The sequence below is a fragment of the Clarias gariepinus genome, chromosome 20 (genome assembly GCF_024256425.1).
Source record: "Clarias gariepinus isolate MV-2021 ecotype Netherlands chromosome 20, CGAR_prim_01v2, whole genome shotgun sequence".
In the NCBI taxonomy this organism is placed as follows: Eukaryota; Metazoa; Chordata; class Actinopteri; order Siluriformes; family Clariidae; genus Clarias; species Clarias gariepinus.
In genome coordinates, this window is record NC_071119.1 from 8,473,222 (window position 1) to 8,493,843 (window position 20,622).

Below are 20,622 nucleotides of genomic sequence, written 5' to 3' on the forward strand. Positions count from 1 at the left end.
GCACTCTACAGTTAATATACATTCACATTATACATTGTGTGACTGTGACCATACCTAACTGCCATCTCTCCACTTCTTCTCTTTCCCCCCCTCTTTCTTTTTCCTCTCTCCTCCTGTCCCCCTCTTTCACTCTTTCTCTCTCTCTCTGTCGAGCTACACATGTCGTTCCTGAGCTGCCAGTGATCCAGACTCCCTTTGCCCTCCGGACCTGTCTGACCCATCCTGGTGCCCCGCTTCTGGCTGAAGATCTCGTCACATGGATGCCCCGTGTGTCTCTCTGGGATGCGTCTGGTGTCTGGGAATGATTCTCTCTACCTAGAAAATGGTTCTGGCCTTGACTGGTGTTGGCAACTGTTTCTCTGGGGACTTGACAGTTCGATAGTTCATGACTGGAACTTCTTACAAGTCTACCTGGGTCTTCAATAACTACCTGGACTCCATATTAACATCAATTAACATCAGCTATTATAGCTGAACTGCCTCCCACCCTACACACTGTATAAATGCAGATCATTTACTGCTTTCTGTTTCACCCAAATGAGGATGGGTTCCCTGTTGAGTCTGGTTCCTCTCAAGGTTTCTTCCTATTACCATCTCAGGGAGTTTTTCCTTGCCACTGTCGCCCTCGGCTTGCTCACAAGGGACAAACTGACCATTTTGATTCATAAGAATTTACATTTCATACAAACTTAAATAATTCTTTTGACTATGTAAAGCTGCTTTGCAGCAATGAAAATTGCTAAAAGCGCTATACAAATAAAATTGAATTGAATTGAATTGAATTGAATTTTTATAGAAGCAGTAGGGGTTGGGTGCCATTTTTTGTTAAACCCGTTTTCTCCTGTTTTTGTATGTTTAGTTAGGGAGATAGTTTAGCCCTGTGTTTTTGGTTTAGTTTTCTTTGTAGATTAGATAGTTTGTGGGAGGAGATAGGGCAGGGTTTTTTTGTTTATTGTTTTGGCCTTGGCCCAACCCTGAAGCAAAGAGCTCCCGGTGTGTGAAAAATAGAAGAGAAAAAAGACAAAGTTGTTGTTTAAGATTTTATTATTTTTTTACGCCTTGGGACCCTAGACCTGGGGACGTAATAGTTTGCAATTATATGATATTCAGATATGTGATGCTTATTTTTCTAATCATAATCCAGTTAAGTTCCGTATTCACATTTCCTGTCCCATTAAATCCTGCATTCCAGCATCTCTCTTACGCAAAAACAGTCCTGTTACTGCGGGACAATTTTGTACACAATATGAGAATGCTGTTGAATTGATTGAGCTGGTAAATCCTGGTCCCAAAGTGAGTGCTGAGAGTTTACGCTCTCTGTTTAGCTCCACCTGTTCACGCATCCCTGACTTTGTCGCCCCTCTTAAACCAAAGCGCTTCAAACTAAAATCTGAGCCCTGGATAAATGAGAGAACCCGCTCTATTAGACAGAAATGGCGGCGAGCTGAACGTAAAAGGAAAAAAAAATAGTTACAGGTGTCCTTTGAGATTTTTAAAGAGTGCCTGTCAGAATACCAGAAAACTGTCAAAACAGAGAGAACTAAATATTTTTTTGATCTGATTGAAAACAACCACCACAGACCAAGAGTTTTGTTCCAGACTTTAAACACTGTTATAAACCCCACAGACACTACCTGCCATGATATTACTGCAATTAAGTGTGAGAATTTTCTAACATTCTTTATAAATAAAATCAATGACATCAGAGCACTTATTACACTTCCTGCTCATGACCCGTCCATGCCTCCAGTGTGGTTAACTGTTCTAAACCAGTTTAACCCTGTTTCTCTCTCTCATTTGCATGATATCATTGTTAATTTAAAACCTAGACATTGTTCCATCCCGACTCATTAAAGAGACCTTTAACACAATTGGTCCTACTGTTTTAACATTGATAAATTGTAGTCTCAAAACTGGAATTTTTCATGATGCTTTAAAACATGCTGTTGTCCAGCCTCTACTGAAAAAGCCCAATCTTTACCCCACAGATCTAACAAATTTTAGACCGATATCAAAACTGCCATTTCTCTTGGAAGTATTAGAGAAGATTGTGTGCTTACAGCTACAGACTTTTCTAAATGAAAATGCAATTTTTTTATTATTTCAGTCTGGATTTAAAGCACACCACAGCACAGAAACTGCACTTTTAAAAGTTTTTAACAATCTTTTATTGACAGCCAATTCAGGAGATCCTGCTATTTTAGTGCTATTAGATCTTAGTGCGGCGTTTGATACCATAGATCACAACATTCTTAACTCACACCTTGAAAACTGCTGTGGCATTCGAGGATTAGCATTGAACTGGATTAAATCCTATCTGACCAACAGAACCTTTTCATTGAGCCTAGGTGGTTTTTCTTCAGAGGCTCCACTAACTTTTGGGATACCACAGGGTTCTATCCTGGGTCCTATTCTCTTTTCTTTATATATGCTACCTCTGGGTTCCGTCATAAACAAATACGGAATCTCTTTTCACTGTTATGCTGACGACATCCAGATCTTTTTGCCTTTAAGTCTCTTATAGGTTGTTTAGATGACATTAAAGCATTGATATCTCCAAATTTTCTCAAATTAAATGAAAATAAAACTAAGATTGTGGCCTTTCGGAAAAATGGATTCCTTGTGTGCTCCTGGCAGCGTCTTCGCTCCATTAACGAACTGCTGTAAACGATTTGTAAGGAATTTAGGCGTACTATTTGATAATGATTTTAAATTTGATAAACAAATAAACTCAGTGGTTAAGATTAGCTAAGATTAAGCCTTTTTTATCATACACAAATTTTGAGAAAGTAATTCCGGCACATCTGTACCACCACGGTCCGGGGAAATAAGATCTGGGTCTCTGGAATACTGAGCCGCAGCTTTGTCCCCCCCTAGTGTGGTAAGGTGGTAGGTCTCCCCATCACTAATATTGTGCACCTGTGTCTCTCCCCTGTGTGTCTCTATATAAGCCAGTCGAACCCGTACAAGCTTGTCCGTTCACTGTTGGTGTCACATGTTTGTTTTATGTCTCCGAAGTCTAGCTGTGTCTACATGTCTCCTCCTCAGGACTGATCGGAGTCTGCAGGGTTGGGGTAAGGCCTTTGAAGAGACAGGCAAGTCCGTGCCGCCAGCATGCTTGCTGGTACCCAGCGCTTCGGCCGTTCCACGTCCCCCCCCTCCGGAAAGGTATGAAGGCGACCCTGAAGGGTGTCGGCAATTTCTACTCGCGTGCGAACTGTATCTGGCTGAGTTCCCTAACATGACTGACCCTCAGAAAGTGAGTTTTGTTACTCAGCACCTCACCGGGAGAGCCCTGGACTGGGCGACGGCAGTCTGGAGCGCGGGGGGCGCTATGACCACCCGGTATCGGCGATTCATCGAGGCCCTTCGCGCTCTTTAATCATCCGGACATGGGAAAATCTGGAGAACAGCAGCTGCTGAGGTTGAGACAGGGAAACACACCTGTGGCCGAGTATGCGGTGCGGTTCCAAGTCCTGGCAGCCGAAAGCGAATGGTGCGAGAAGAGTTTGCTGGCTCGGTTTCGAGATGGACTGAGCGCGGAGATTCAACGAGAACTCGCGTGCAGAGACGCAGAACTGTCACTAGAAGAGTGCACCACCTTAGCGATTAAGCTCGATCAGCACCTGCGCAACCAGCAGCGCTGCCCTCCGTCCCAGCCAGAAAAACGTGCGGAACCGCGCCGCCGCAGTCGTCTCCCTCAGCAACTCCCTCTGCCGCCGAGCCTATGGATATAGGCACAGCACACCTGTCCACCGCAGAGCGAGCGAGAAGACTGACTGCTGGCCTATGCTTGTACTGTGGAGGCGACAGGCATAAAGTCAGCACATGCCCATTACTCAAAGTAACCAACCGCACACCCCCACGCACACACACACCTTTCTACCTGCTCACTTATCATTTGGAAATAACACTGTGTCTGTCTTCCCCTTAATAGATTCTGGGTCGGCTGGCAACTTCGTCTCGTCCGCTATCCTTTCCGCGCTGCAAGCTCCTGTGTCGAAGCTTCCGTCCCCGATAGCGGCGAAAGCTCTGGAAGGCCACCTTCTAAACCAGTCGCCACTTGAAGTAATTTCTGCGCCCCTCCGTTTAACATTCCCCGGTCACGCTAAAGAGATAAAATTCTTTGTTCTCCCTCAGAGTGATCATCCCGTCGTGCTGGGTCTGCCTTTGCTCAGCTTTCACAATCCTAATTTTGATTGGGCTAAATCTCGCATCCAATCGTGGTCTCCAAGATGCGCCAAAACATGTAAACCGCCGACATTGGCAGTCCAAACCACCACAATTGAGAGCCCGAAAGATAAAGTGTTAATTAGTGTGCCACCAGAGTACGCGAATTTTAAAGACGTATTTAGTGTTAGGGCAGCAGCGAGACTTGCAATTGAGCTCTTGCCGGGGAAAACACCGCCTTACGCGCGTATCTACCCATTGTCCCAGGAAGAAACCCGGGCAATGGAGGAATACGTGGAGGAGGCTCTCCGACAAGGTCTCATCAGCAGGTCCACGTCTCCAGCTTCGGCAAGTTTCTTTTTTATAGAAAAAAAAGGCGGAGGCTTACGGCCCTGCATTGATTATCGAGGGCTTAATGCAGTCACAATCAAATATAAGCACCCACTGCCGCTTACGGCCCTGCATTGATTATCGAGGGCTTAATGCAGTCACAATCAAATATAAGCACCCACTGCCGCTGGTACCGGTCGCTATCGACCAACTCCGAGGTGCCTCCATATTCACAAAGCTCGATCTCCGCAGCGCTTATAATCTTGTTCATGTGCGTAAAGGGGATGAATGGAAGACGGCGTTTAGCACCTCATCTGGTCATTATCAATATAATGTAATGTCATATGGGCTGGTAAACGCACCTGCGGTGTTTCAGGGGTTCATGAATGACGTGTTTCGGGATATGTTTAACCGCTGTGTCATAGTATATTTAGACGACATTCTGATATGCTCACGGTCGTATTCCGAGCACGTTAAGCATGTAACCACCGTCCTTCTTCGCCTGCACGCACACGGGCTTCATGTGAAAGCAGAGAAATGCGAATTCCACAGGCGGGAGGTAGCATTCCTCGGCTATCGCATAGGGCCACTGGGGGTCGAAATGGAGAAAGCCAAGGTGGAGGCGGTAACACAATGGCCAGTACCCAGGTCAGTAAAAGCGCAACAAAGTTTCCTTGGGTATGCTAACTTTTATCGGCGATTTATTCGAAACTTTAGCTCGGTGGCAGCGCCCCTCACCTCGCTACTTGAAGGTAAGCCTAAGAAACTGAAAGCGTTTTCGGTCGACGCTAAGAGCGCTTTCCAAAAACTAAAAAGGGCTTTCACTACAGCCCCAATCTTGCGGCTTCCCGACCCTGAGAAGCCGTTTATCGTAGAGGTAGATGCATCAGAGGTCGGGATCGGGGTGGTGCTGTCACAACGCCAGGGGCAACCTGAGAAACTTTATCCCTGCGCATTCTTTTCTCGAAAACTGACACCTGCCGAACGGAATTATGATATCGGTAACCGGGAATTGCTTGCAGTTAAAGCGGCGTTAGAGGAGTGGTGACATTGGCTAGAGGGAGCCAAACATCCGTTTATAGTATTAACCGATCACCGAAACCTAGAATATATCCAACAGGCGAAAAAAATAAACACAGCAAGTCAAATGCTGGGATACTACCCAGCACCTGCGCCGGCAGAAACGCCTGAACCCATCCTGTCAGCGCCACTCGTAGTCGCCCCGTTGACATGGGATCTCGACACAGAAATCGCGCAGTGGGGGCGCAATAATCAGGTGCCCTTGGACTGCCCCAGCGGTCGAACTTATGTCCCCGAGGCGCTGCGTAATCGATTAACGATTCAGGCGCATACCAACATGGCGTCCGGACATCCCGGCGTGACGCGCACTTTTAAACTTCTCCCTAAGAAATATTGGTGGCCGGGGATGAAAAAAACAGTAAGAACAGTTGTTTTATCTTGTGCCGTTTGTGCTGTCACAAAAGTTTCTGGCAGCCTCCCCGTTGGGAAACTAATGCCCCTACCGACACCTAACAGACCGTGGTCTCACATTGCTGTGGACTTTGTCACGGATCTGCCGCTGTCTAAAGGGTACACCACGGTTCTGGTCGTAATAGATCGGTTTTCGAAGGGATGTCATTTCATCCCGTTTGGCTCTCTCCCGTCAGCCCTCCAAGTAGCCGAAGCCCTCTTTGAATTCGTGTTCCGCTATTACGGCATGCCCAAAGATATTGTTTCTGATCGTGGCCCCCAATTTATCGCTAAAGTCTGGAAAGCGTTCTTCCAGAAGTTGCGGACCACCGTTAGCCTAACGTCGGGCTATCACCCCGAGTCAAATGGGCAGGCAGAGCGGACTGTTCAGAAACTAGGGAGATATCTTTGAGCATATTGTAATAGCCGACAGCATGACTGGGCTAACTGGTTACTCTGGGCAGAGTATGCCCAGAACTCGTTAGTACACTCCTCCACCGGCCTGACGCCGTTTCAATGTATACTTGGGTATCAACCTCCGCTCTGTCCTTGGGATGCCACTCCCACCGAGGTACCTGTGGTGGACCAGTGGTTTCAAACCGCGGAGAGAGTATGGGAGGATGCGCACGCGCATATCTCCCGAGCAATATCCCGTTTCAAAAGGTTTGCCGATAGACGAAGGAAGGAAAGTCCTCCGCTCCAGGTAGGCGATCGGGTATGGCTCTTGACACGGGACCTTCACCTCAACCTCCCGTGTCGTAAACTCTCACCCAAGTACATCAGTCCTTTCCCCATAATAGCCCAGGTCAACCCGGTTTCCTTTAAACTTAAACTCCCAGCACATATGCGTATTAACCCTGTGTTTCATGTCTCCCTTCTCAGGCCAGTGATCTGGGGACCCCTCGACGAAGGCATCACTGACCTTTCGCTCCCTGGGGCCGTGGAGATAGAGGGCCACCCGGCGTTCAAAGTAATGAAATTACTCGATTCACGGAGGAGAGGAGGGTCCCTCCAGTATCTAGTGGAATGGGAGGGCTACGGTCCGGAGGAAAGGAGTTGGGTCCCGGCCAAAGACATCCTAACCCCAGAACTCATCACCACCTTCCATCAGGAGAGGCCGGATCGCCCAGCGCCCCGACCTCCGGTCCGCCCCACTCGACGGCCGGCCCATCCCGGCCGCGAGGCCCGACTCCCTCCAACAACGCGTTGGGGGCGCCCACGCCTCCCTAGGGAGGTCGGTCCTGAAGGGGGGGGGGTACTGTCACATCTGTACCACCACGGTCTGGGGAAATAAGATCAGGGGTCTCCGGAATACTGAGCCGCAGCTTTGTCCCCCCCTAGTGTGGTAAGGTGGTAGGTCTTCCCATCACTAATGATGTGCACCTGTGTCTCTCCCCTGTGTGTCTCTATATAAGCCAGTCGAACCCGTACAAGCTTGTCCGTTCACTGTTGGTGTCACATGTTTGTTTTATGTCTCCGAAGTCTAGCTGTGGCTACATGTCTCCTCCTCAGGACTGATCGGAGTCTGCAGGGTTGGGGTAAGGCCTTTCAAGAGACAGGCAGGTCCAAGCAAGATCAGGCTGAGACGCCAGCCACGTCCGTATTACACTGCTTGTGACTTCTGTTATGCATTATGAACTAATCTCCTGTGCCTGTGTGTGTGTGAGTCCGCCTGCAGACCCAGCCTGAGGAGGTTGACCAGAAGCAAGTTTTGTTTGGTTTCGTTTAAGTATTGTTTATGTTACATGTGTAAAGTAGTCTGCTCAGCAAGTCCCCTAAAGGGAAAAAAGAGGAAAATACTGACACTGTGTTTGCACTAAAATACCTGCGTTTGCGTCCTTTGAATACTCGCAGAGAACATGACAAATTCATGCTTTTATTTCATCTCGACTTGATCCACAGACCAGTTACTCCTTTCTGTCCATAAGTCTAGAATAAAGCTCAAAGGTGACCAAGCGTTTGCTGTTGCTGCGCCTAAATTATGGAATAGTTTACCATTTATTATTAGAGCAGCACCTACATTAGAAACTTTTAAATCCAGACTGAAAGCTCCCTTTTTTTTCCTTGGCTTTTACACCTGGCTAAGACATTTGACTCTCTTTTGTTCCTTTTAATTTTTTATTTTACTTTTAAATTTCCATTATTGTACTGCACTTTGGTCAACTTCAGTTGTGTTTAAATGTGCTATAAATAAATTTGACTTGACTTGACTTGACTGTGGTAAAACTTAAACAGGAAGGCCTTAATGTGGCCTCTATACAGTCCTTACACAGTCATGTGACTACCAGACTCACACTGAGAAGCTTACAGAACATGTTATTAGTATGTGGATGATGATTTTAAAAGGCATGAATTACTGAATCCTGAAGTGAAGCAGCTTCATCACACACCTGCCTGCTGATCATCAGTTAATTATAGAGAAGGAAGAGCAGACAGAGGTTAGGGGGGAGGCCACGCGCCCTTCCGAACGAGTTTTTGGCGTTTCTACCGTAACGTGGACCGGATTGTCTGCTGTAGCGACACATTGCCGGGAGCAGCCGAAAGACCAACAACAATTTATTTGATTTACAACAACAACAAAAAAAATAGTTAGGCTACTCAATAATGCAGTGCTGCACTTTAACATGTTTCACACTTTGAACACAAGAAGTGACTGATGATGTTGTGGCTCTGATGTGTAACTTCCTCTAACTTCATTTACTGGCAGCAGCACCTTCGGTTCAGAGTACAGAGACTCAGCCTGTCAGTCATTTTATGTTTTAGTGGTACGTATTTTTTTAAATTTATTATTTTACTGCATATTGGTCACATAGGGCCAGGTAGGTTTGTTAATTAATTTTCCCTTAATAAATGAAATAGCATTTTATATTTATTTGGGTTGATGATCTCAATTATTTAAGTGTGAGAAATATGCAAAAAAAAGAAAGTCAGATACTTTTTCACAGCACTGTAGATTAAAGATGTTTTGGTGTTGATCTCTGCAGGATAAGATGCCAAGAGGTTCCTACAATGCGGCAGACAGTGGTGAAGGTCATGGCACTGACTCTAAGACACGACGAGAAGCTCAACACTCAGGTACAGAATGATTAAGTTTGTTTGGGAAAAAGTGTTAGAAAGTGCAGAGGTTCAGTAATTCAGTGTTTTACACAATTTACACACTGTTAGAGGGAACACAGAGAGGGAAGAGAAAACAGTACCTTTTTCACTTTGCTTTGCTTTTCTGATTCAGTGATGTCATGTTCATGTGAGATTGGTCTCTTCATGCTTCCTCTGGCACCTTCTAATCTATAGTGTTTTATTCTTAGCTCTCTTTATGACTACAGTCTTGCCCTCTCTTTCTCTCTCTCTCTCACATTCGCACACACTTGCATGTGTAAATTAAATTAAACTGTCCTCACAGTGTAGTATAAATCCAAGGACACTTACAAAAGAAAGTAGACGGCCAGAAATGCCGGTCGGTTATAATCTGCTCCTGCGTCTGAGCCTTCCTCTTAGTTTAGTCCTTATAATCACACTTCTCTGTTTAGGGAAAATAAAAACTTTTTTTTTACTTGGCATTTATTACATTTTTATTTTTGAAGATGATGGTAATATATGACATGTGAAAATGCTCCAAAAACACTAAAGCATGTACAAATATTACTTTATAAATAACACTCTGGTGGAGCTCTTCTACTGCAGGTCTTCCAATTTGTGTTACTGACAAACAAAACAAGTGAAGAAAAGTTTTTTTTTTAGTAAAAACAGTTTATTTTGTTCATGTTTATCAGTTGCTAACTGATGTTAACAGCCTCAGTGTTTAGTTATAAAGAGTTAAAACACAACTAAGAGCTGTAGAAGGTTGGGTTAGCCATTAGTCGCTAGCTGCTAACCTGCCCATCTTTAGCTTGTAAGAAACAGTTTTATTAAATTATATATCAATAAACAGGTGTATTAAGGATGATGTTACAAAGATATAAAAAATAATATTCTCTTAAATCTGTGGATTCTCTCTTATCCACATACAGTTAATTTATTTTTACTAGATTTATTCAGCTTCATGATGCAATACAAGCTACAAATGTCTAAGAGGAGGGAAGGATTAATATTTGTTTATTATTATTATTATTATTATTATTATTTTTATTACTACTACTATTCTCTATATTATTACATATTTGAATTCACACATTACTGAGTAAACATAACTTTTAATTATTTATTTCGAGCTTTTCGGTGTTACACAAGACCCTTACACGGCCTGTGTAGTGCATGTATAGGGGGTCCAGCTCTGAGTACACGCTAATATGAATGGAGTTAATTCGTAGAGTTTGTGTGATGTAAAAGCTGTGTCGTGTGTCAGACAGAATCTCTTTTGGACTCGGACATGGGAGATGCCTCGGGGGAGTGAACCACATTATTACATGCTGAGATTTTGTGAAGAGGCCTCTGGGTATATCATTGTGTTACCCACTAAGACTCGCACAAAGCTCTGCCCTTGTGCAGTTCATTCTAACAGACATTTGATTTCCATCCCAGTTCTTTTAAATGGAACCTCACTAAGCAGAAAAGGACACAATGGTGCTTTAGGGCTTGTTGAAGGATTCACCAGTTGGCATTTGTGACAGGAAGGCCACCAGGTTTTCATGAATTAAAATTTACTATGAGACTGGTGTTTTACCCACCCTAGTGAGCTGCCATTTGGCTATGAAGTAAAGTGAAACCTCGTTTTTTTACGATAAAAAAAAATAGCTTGTGTGTGTGTTTGAGGAGGAGGAGGGGTTACTGTGTAAGACGAGGGATGGGTCTGATTCCTCCTGTCCTCTTACTTTAGCTTTGTGCACACACACACACACACACATACACACACACACACACATCTGCATTAAAAAGGGAATTAAAGGACAAAGAAATTGTTTGAGTGTCAGATGCTGGAGCACCGCAAGTCATTTATTGATACTTTATTGATGCTCGTTTACAGTTTTACTTTAACATTTATAGTACATTTCTTGCACGAAGTGGGTCTGTAACAGAAGTGGTAAGAGTGTGTGTGTGTGTGTGTGTGTGTGTGTATGTGCAGTGTTGTGCCAAGTACTTACTTCATTTATAAGCACCACTCTGAAACTTCTTTATTTCTGAAAAGATTGTATAACTAGGGTTTCAGGAGCCCTGAGTTCGGCCTGTCGTACACGTGGCGTGATCACAGTAACAGCAAATTCAATAATGTTTAAGCACACTGTTTTCTTTGTGGAGTACTTGTAGTACTTGCTTTGACGCACTCTGCCTCACCGAAACCTGGCTTAAACCAAATTAATATATTGGTCTGATTGAGTCTACTCAGTCAGGATATTTTTATTAGCACGAGCCCAGTCTAACTGGTCGTGGTAGTGGTGTCGCCACTATCTACAATGATGTACTCACTGTTACTCAGCAAATAAGGCCCAGGTTTAACTCAATTAATGTTGCACTTAATGAAATACATAATAAACCCACGCTATATTTTACAATGATTAATATTTAACAGAGCCCCAGGGCCATATGTCGATTTTCTTAAAGAATTTGAACATCCGCTATCAGACCTACTGGTTAACTCTGACAAAGTGTTGATAGTAGGAGACTTTAACATTAATATAGATGATGCTAACGACGCTTTAGCACTCGCATTTATGGATTTACTAAATTCCTTTGGGGTTAAACAAAATATAAATAGAGCAACTCACCGCTGCAATCATACACTAGATTTAATTATATCTCATGGTGTAGATGTCTCCAATATAGAGATCTTACCTCAAAATGATGATATCACAGATCATCACCTCCTGATGTATACTCTACCCGTAGAATAGATTAGCTGTGTCTCCCAACGTTATCGATTTGTTAGAAATATGAATCCGACTACTAAAGACAGATTCACAAGTAATCTGCCGGATCTGTCCCAAATTCTTATTAGACCCCTAAATGCAGACGATCTAGATGAAGTGACTAGCAGCATGGGCATTATTTTTAAAAGTACATTAGACATTGTTGCTCGCATCAGATTAAAAAAGTCAGAGATAAAACACTTGCACCATGGTACAACAGTTATACTCGCGCCATAAAAAGAGAAACCCGTAACCTTGAGCGAAAATGGAGAAAAACTAAATTAAAAGTTTTTAGAATTGCGTATAAAGACCATATGTGCAGCTATAGACAGGCTCTAAAAACTGCTAGGACTGAGCATCTTAGCCAACTGATAGCAAGAAACCAAAACAATCCCAAGTTCTTATTTAGTACATTTGCTCGTCTTACAAAACTCAAGATGCCCGCAGAGAGTATTCCATCACAATTTAGAAGTGAAGACTTTATGGACTTCTTTAATGAAAAAAATCGATAGCATCAGGAAGAAAATAATGGAGGTTCAACCTCTAATAGCATCTCATGATCTAGTTCAGTCTAAAGCTTCACATTTAGATTTTCAGTGCTTTACAGGTATAGGACAGGTAGAGCTTTATAAACTTATTACCTCAGTTAAATCAACTTTAGACCCAATCCCAACCAGATTTTCAAAAGAAGTGATGCATACGGTTGGAGAGCCACTTCTAAACATTATTAATTCTTCATTATATCTAGGTCACGTCCCTAAACCTTTCAAGATGGCAGTTATTAAGCCACTTTTAAAAAAATCTAATTTGGACGCAAATGAAATAACAAATTACAGACCGATTTCAAACCTTCCGTTTATATCAAAAATATTTTAAAAAGTTGTATCAGCTCAAATATGCACATTCTTGCGGGAAAACAACATCCTTGAAGAATTTCAGTCAGGTTTCAGGCCCCATCATAGTACAGAAATTGCACTATTTAAGATTGCAATCGACTTGTTTTTAGCTTCGGACCAAGGATGCATCTCAATACTAGTCTTACTTGATCTTAGTGCTGCATTCGTCACTGTAGATCATAATATTCTCATAGATCGCTTACAAAATCATATAGGTATATTCAGGGACAGGCATTAAAATGGTTTAGATCATACCTGTCTGATCGATACCATTTTGTAGATCTAAATAGAGAACCATCTGGTGTAATGCCAGTGAAATATGGGGTCCCACAAGGGTCAGTTTTAGGACCTCTGCTGTTCTTAATATACATGCTGCCTTTGGGTAACATCATTAGAAGACATGCAATTAGTTTCCATTGTTATGCTAATAATACCCAATTATATATCTCAACAAAACCAGACGAAATACCCAAGTTGTCTAGATTAACCGAATGTGTCCAGGACATAAAAGATTGGATGACCAATAACTTTTTTTAAATAAATTCAGATAAGACAGAGATATTACTTATCAGCCCAAAATTTAGCACACAACAGCTTTTACAATTCAGCGTGCGTTTAGAAGGATGTACTGTTACCATATTGCCAAACTTAGGAGCATCCTATCCATGTCTGATGCAGAAAAGCTAGTTCATGCATTCATGACCTCCAGACTGGACATTGTAATGCATTACTAGGTGGTTGTCCTGCATCCTCAATAATCAAGCTTCAGTTAGTCCAAAATGCAGCCGCCAGGGTTCTCACTAGATAAAAAAAATATGATCATATAACCCCAATATTATCATCCCTGCACTGGCTACCTGTTCAGTTTAGAATTAATTACAGTATATACTTAAAAAAATAGTATTACTTACATACAAGGCTTTAAATGGTTTAGCTCCCATGTACCTAACCAGTCTTCTGATACGCTACAATCCACCACGTTCCTTAAGATCACAAAACTCCCGACTTCTGGTAGTTCCCAGAATTTCAAAATTTACAAAAGGGAGTAGGGCTTTTTCATATTTAGCTCCAAAACTTTGAAATAGCCTTCCAGACAGTGTTCGGGGACATAGTTTCCCAGTTTAAAAGTAGACTCAAGACGCATTTCTTTAATCTGGCATACGCGTAACTCATCACATAACCTCAAACTCCCGTACGCCTATCCTGAATGGCAACTACGCTAATTCTCTCCATCTGTTCTGTATTTTTCTACCCATCCCAAGTCATCTGAACCCTGCGAGGTTTCTAAGGCATCCAGAGAAGAATCAGCTCCAGCTGGATTTTGGTTTATAATGGTTGGAGCTACACATGATGCTTCTGTGCTCCCAGTGATCCAGACCTCATCTGCTCTTTGCACCTACTGACTGGTCCCTGTGCTGAACTGGACTTCATGTTAATTTAAATAACTTCTGTTATATTAAACTTTCAGCTGCATAACACACATGATGTTATATAATTTCTATCTGTTATCACCCAAATGCGGATGGGTTCCCTGTTGAGTCTGGTTCCTCTCAAGGTTTCTTCCTATTGCCATCTCAGGGAGTTTTTCCTTGCCACTGTCGCCGTCACTCTTGGCTTGCTCATCAGAGACATTTCATTTATTCATTCATCTCATTATTATTTAGACACATTTTTCTTACACATACACACTTCCAAAAATTTTCTTTTCTAAATTTTTTTTTTCATGTTTGTGAAGCTGCTTTGAGGCAATGACCATTGTTAAAAGTGCTGTATAAATTAAATTTAATTGAAGTGCAGCATACGTGTTATTTATTACTGGTAAAAAGACTATGAGCAACAGTATAAGAGTGTAAGTGTCCTTTTTTGTCTTCAATGTTCTCCAAATACCCTTTAAACACATTTAAACCACTCAGAGACACTGGGTTGTACAGGAAACATGTTCACTGATCACATGAAAAAAAAAGTGATGTGATTGAATCGTCAAAGTTATAATAACAGTTATCAAATAAAATATTTTGTCATGAGCACCCTTTTTAGTCAGAGAATAATTTGTGCAAATAAAAGTGTTTACACATCTAAAATTTACTTACTGAATGGATTATCAGGGTTTACCCCCCACCCCCCACCCCCCACTCATTTAAAAACTCATTCTGATCGGCTTGAATGTTCTGACTGAAGTGGTTAACATGATGATGTTATATTTAGATCAGGACATTATTATGATTATTAGTGGAATATTAATATTCATGTGAACACATGATAGATGTACATGTGTTCAGGGCTGCGGTCTGTCTCTGTGAGTTTACTTTGGTTAAACACGTATCTGTGTCCACTTATCATTAGGAGGAGACACCGCATGGAGCAGGTGTTACAGACTGACTGCAGTGTGTGAGATGCTGCTGTGTGTTCTCCTGCTGACTGCCATCACAGTGCTGTGGATCAATTACCACATCCTGAAGATAGAAAACATCCAGCTAAAGACCAGTAACAACAACCTGACTATAGAGAGAAACCAGTTACAGACCAGTAACAACGACCTGACTATAAAGAGAGACCAGTTACAGACCAGTAACAACAAACTGACCATAGAGAGAAACCAGTTACAGACCAGTAACAACAACCTGACTTTAGAGAGAAACCAGTTACAGACCTGCTGTAACAAGCCGAGTAAGGAGAGAGAGCGGTGTCAGTCTGATTACATGTCAGGTATTTAAGGCGAGCAAGTATTTTAAATAATATTTTATTCAAAAGAAAAAACAGCCAGAGACGTTTATTTAAAAATGATTATTAAGGAAACACATGTTGTACCTGTTGTCATCAAACAAGGATGGAGTTTCTCCAGCTCCAGTCTTTACTACATCTCTACTGAGGAGAAGAACTGGACTGAGAGCAGACAGGACTGTAGGGAGAGAGGAGCAGACCTGGTGATCATAACCAGCAGAGAGGAACAGGTGTGTGTGTGTGTGTGTGTGTACAGTATGTGTGTGTGTATGTGTGTGTGTGTATGTGTGTGTGTGTATGTGTGTGTGTGTGTATGTGTGTGTGTGTGTATGTGTGTGTGTGTATGTGTGTGTGTGTATGTGTGTGTGTGTATGTGTGTGTGTATGTGTGTATGTGTGTGTATGTGTGTGTGTGTGTGTATGTGTGTGTGTGTGTGTATGTGTGTGTATGTGTGTGTGTTTGTGTGTGTTTGTGTGTGTTTGTGTGTGTTTGTGTTTAAGTGTGTGTGTGTGTGTGTGTGCGTGTGTGTGTGTGTGTTACGGATGCACAGACTCAGACAAAGATCTTATGAAAACCCGAGCGGGCGTTTTATTGACAAACAGTGGGTAATGATCAGATTGAACGTAAAAGCAGGAAAGTCTTAACTGAGTGGATGCCGGAGCTGGTGGAGGCGTGTGGATGAACAATAATGAGGACACAGGAGACAAGACGAGGAGCCAGGAGACAAGACGAGGAGCCAGGAGACGAGACAACCATACAAACATTGATGCAGAGAGCAGGTAAGTCTAGCGGAGTCCGTATTCCGTGTTGGAGGTCAGACGCTGAGTGCTGGGAAGTAAAGTGTATTTAAGGTGTGGTGCTAATGTGAAACAGGTGTGCTCAGAACTCAGGTGATGATTGGGAACGGAGATTGAGGGTGGAGCCTGGTGTTTCCGTGACAGAACCCCCCCCTCCACGGACTGCTTCTGAGGGCCGCTGGACCCGTCGCCGGGGTGGACGACCTCTCCCTCTGGGAGCAGGCATTTGTGGGTGCTGTAAGTTAAATTCTCTGAGGAGGTTTGGGTCGAGGATGTCATTTCTTGGGACTCAACTTCTTTCCTCAGGTCCGTACCCCTCCCAGTCTACCAGATATTCTAGACGACCACCTCGACGGCGGGACCTCAGGATTTCTTTCACGGCGTAGACTGTCCCGTCCTCCATCTCTAGTGCCGGGGGGGGTTCGTCCCTGGGACCAGACTCTGTGGACACAGGGAAACTGGGTGAGTGATAGGTTTTAAGGAATGATACGTGAAAGGAAGGGTGTATTTTGTATGTGTGTGGAAGACTTAACTTATACGTGACAGGGTTGATCTGGGTAAGGATGGTGAAGGGACCAATGAATCGGGGACTCAGCTTCTTGCAGGGCAGTCGAAGACGGATGTCGCGTGTGGAGAGCCAGACTTTTTGTCCAGGTTGGAAAGTTGGAGTCACTGCTCTCCTCACGTCGGCGCTGATGCGTTGTCTTCGTACTGCCCGTTGGAGTTGTCGGTGAGCTGAGTCCCAAACCCTCTCACTTTCCTGGAACCAGTGAGTCACGGAAGGCACCTCAGAAGGGGTTCCATTCCATGGGAAGAGAGGGGGTTGGTAGCCAAGTACGCACTGAAAGGGGGTGAGTCTGGTGGTGGGTTGTCGGAGTGAATTCTGCGCGTACTCGGCCCAGGCGAGGAACTGGCTTCAGGAGTGGTGGTGATCTTGGCAGAAAGTACGGAGATATCTGCCTATCTCCTGAATCTTGCGCTCGGTTTGCCCATTACTTTGGGGATGATACCCAGAAGACAGGCTCACACCCAGGAGACCAAAAAAGGCCTTCCAGAACCTAGAAATGAAATTGGGGCCTCTGTCAGATACTATGTCTTCAGGGATCCCATACACTCGGACAACCTGGTTGAATAGCGCTTCGGCTGTCTCTTTGGCCGAGGGGAGTTTTTGGAGAGGAATGAGGCGGCAAGAAAACCTATCGACGACAACCAGTATGCAGGTATAGCCTTTGGGGAGCGGGAGATCGGTGATGAAGTCTACTCCTAGGTGAGACCAGGGACGCCGAGGGACTGGAAGAGGTAAAACTGTCTGGAGGGTTTGGTGGTGGCACAGTCCCGGCATCCTCTCACGTACCTTCTGACTTGATCTGCCATATTGGGCCACCAGAAGCGTTCCTCAAGGAGTGAGAGGGTTTGATTGGTGCCAGGGTGACCAGTGCCCAGTGAAGCATGCGCCTGATGAAGTAGGATGTCCCTAAGTGCAGTCGGAACGTAGAGACGACCAGCCGGGCAACCTGGTGGAGAGGGTTCTGTTGTCAAGGTCTGACGAATCTCTTCCTCAATTTCCCACTGAATCGGAGAGATGAAGATGGTCGAGGAAAGAACGTTTTCAGGAAGTTCTGGAGGTTCTTCCCGTTCATGTTGACGAGAAAGAGCGTCAGCCTTGACGTTTTTTGTTCCTGGTCTATAACTGATTGTGAAATGGAACCAGGTGAAAAATAGCGCCCACCTGGCCTGTCGCGGATTAAGGCGTTTGGCGTCCCTCAGATATTCTAAGTTTCGGTGATCAGTAAAGACCAGAAAAGGGTGTCTAGCCCCCTCCAACCAGTGTCTCCATTCCTCCAATGCAAGCTTGATTGCCAGGAGCTCTCGATTCCCGATGTCGTAATTCTTTTCGGCTGGTGATAATTTCCGTGAAAAGAAAGCGCAGGGATGGTATTGAGGAGGTTTCCCCTGCTGCTGAGAGAGGACCGCTCCAACTCCTGACTGAGAAGCGTCCACTTCAACAAGAAATGGTTTGTTGGGGTCTGGGAGAGCTAGGATAGGTGCAATAGTGAATGCCTTCTAGAGTTTAGACATGGCGCTAGTGGCTTCTTCGTTCCAGGTAAGGGTTCTGGGCTTCCCTCTCAGGAGGTTTCTCATGGGGGAAACAAGGGAACTGTAATTCTGAATGAATCTGCGGTAGAAATTAGCAAAACCTAGAAATCGTTGGAGGTGTTTTATGTTGGTTGGGATTGGCCATGTTTGAATCGCCTCCACTTTTCCCCCGTCCATCTTGATTCCGAGTTGACTGATGTGATAGCCTAGAAATGAAACAGAGGTTTGGTGGAATGCGCATTTTTCAGCCTTCAGGAACAATTGATGTTGTCGGAGTCTCCAGAGGACCTCAGTTACATGAACGTGGTGTTCCGATTCGTTCCTTGAGTAGATAAGTATATCATCGATGTAAACTATGACAAATTTATTCAGAAACGATTGAAATACCTCGTTCATGTAACCCTGGAATACGGAGGGGGCATTGACTAGGGCGTAAGGCATGACTAAGTACTCATAATGACCTGTGGGAGTGATGAAAGCTGTTTTCCATTCATTCCCTTCTCGTATTCGAATTAGGTTATAGGCGCTCCGGAGATCCAACTTGGTGAAAACGCGTGCTCCTCGGAGTTGTTCTAAGGCTGCCGGGATGGGAGGGAGTGGGTAACTGAATTTGATAGTAATTTTATTTAGGGCACGGTAATCTATACAGGGACGGAGGCCCCCTTCTTTTTTGGCCACGAAGAAAAAACTCGAAGCAGCAGGGGAGGTGGACGGCCGAATGTACTCTTGTTGGAGAGCCTCCTCAATGTACTCTTCCATGGCTTTCTGTTCTGGAATGAAGAGAGAGTAGATTTTTCCCTTGGGCACTGGTTCACCGGAAAGGAGATCAATGGCGCAGTCCCATGGCCGATGAGGTGGCAGCTGAGAGGCTCGCCGAGGACAGAACACATCCCTAAAATGGGAGTAGGTCTCTGGAATGGTCACTTGGAGCTGATTGGTGGGACTCTCCACAGACGTGGTGTTTACGGAAAGGATAGGTCTCGCGAGGAGACACCGACTCATGCATTCAGAACCCCACTTCACGATTTCTCCACTGACCCATGAAACGACAGGTTGGTGCTCGGCGATCCATGGGCGCCCAAGGATGACGTCGCTGGTGGATCGTTCCAGAACCAGAAATCTTATGCTTTCCGCATGCAGCCATCCCACTCGCATGCGGGTAGGTGGGGTGATGTAAAGAACCCACCCTCCCGAGGGGGGGCGCCGGTGACGCAACGTATCCTGAACTGAGTTGAGTGAAGAGTCATGGGGATCCCGAGTTGCTGACAAAGCGCGGCGGAGATGAAGTTGCCGGCTGACCCCGAGTCCAGGAGTGCCTTTACTGTAATAGACAGGGAGGCAGTATCAAAAACTACGTCTATGGTTAATGGAGTCATAGGTTTGCAAGAAGAAGAAGTTACTATGCTCACCAGAGGAAGAGGAGGCCGTCGGGGACATGTCAGACGGACATGTCCTTTCTCTCCACAGTAAAGGCTAAAGCGCTGTCTTTCTGATTTCGTGAGTCGAGAGAGAGATTGTGAGTCCACTTGCATAGGTTCTGGAACTGATCTCACCTCTGTTGGGCGGAGAACTGCAGATGGTGGATAGCGCGTGGAGATTTCGGTGGTGCACTCTTGGAGGCGGTTTGCCACTTGGATGGATGTCCGGATGAACCGCTCCAATCCCACCGAGTCATCCTGCGCCGCGAGTTGCAGCCTCAGGCGTGGATCCAGTCCCTGTCGGAACTTGGTCAGGAGTGCAGCCTCATTCCACCCACTGGCGGCAGCTAGGGTTCTGAAAGTGAGTATATAATAATTTATAGACATTTCACCTTGATTGAGCTTGAATAGTTTCTCACCAGTGGTGGAAGAGTCAGCAGATTGGGTAAACACCTCCTTGAAGTAAGTTATGAACTCATCATAATCATGAACTACGCTCCCATCCTGCTGCCAAATGGCCTCAGCCCACTAAAGAGCCTTGCCGGTAAGTAATGAAATGATATACGCTATTTTAGACCGTTCGGTAGGAAACCTGTGAGGCTGCATCTCGAAGGTAAGGTCACACTGCAGCAGGAATCCATTGCAGTTCTCCGCCTCGCCACTGTAATGTGGTGGCGCTGCCATGGGACTGGTGTGAGTGGTTGGAGCTGCCGAAGAAGATGTTGTTGCCGGAAATTGAGCGGTGGAGGTGAAGACTTGGCGTAATCGCTCCACCAGCTCAAGTAGAGGGTCCGGACCCGTCGGGTTCATTGTTTAAGGTCTGACTTTCTGTTACGGATGCACAGACTCAAAGATCTTATGAAAACCCGAGCGGGCGTTTTAT

General features: G+C 44.6%; 1 protein-coding gene across 1 annotated transcript in view; it reads left to right on the forward strand.

The window, feature by feature from the left end:
- Window positions 1-20,622, forward strand: part of LOC128508497 (asialoglycoprotein receptor 1-like) — a 357,167-nt gene that overhangs the window by 103,697 nt on the left and 232,848 nt on the right. The window contains exon 5 of the mRNA XM_053479843.1: window positions 15,187-15,405. Coding sequence (XP_053335818.1) covers window positions 15,187-15,405 — 219 coding nt within the window. The remainder of the gene's footprint in view (window positions 1-15,186; window positions 15,406-20,622) is intronic.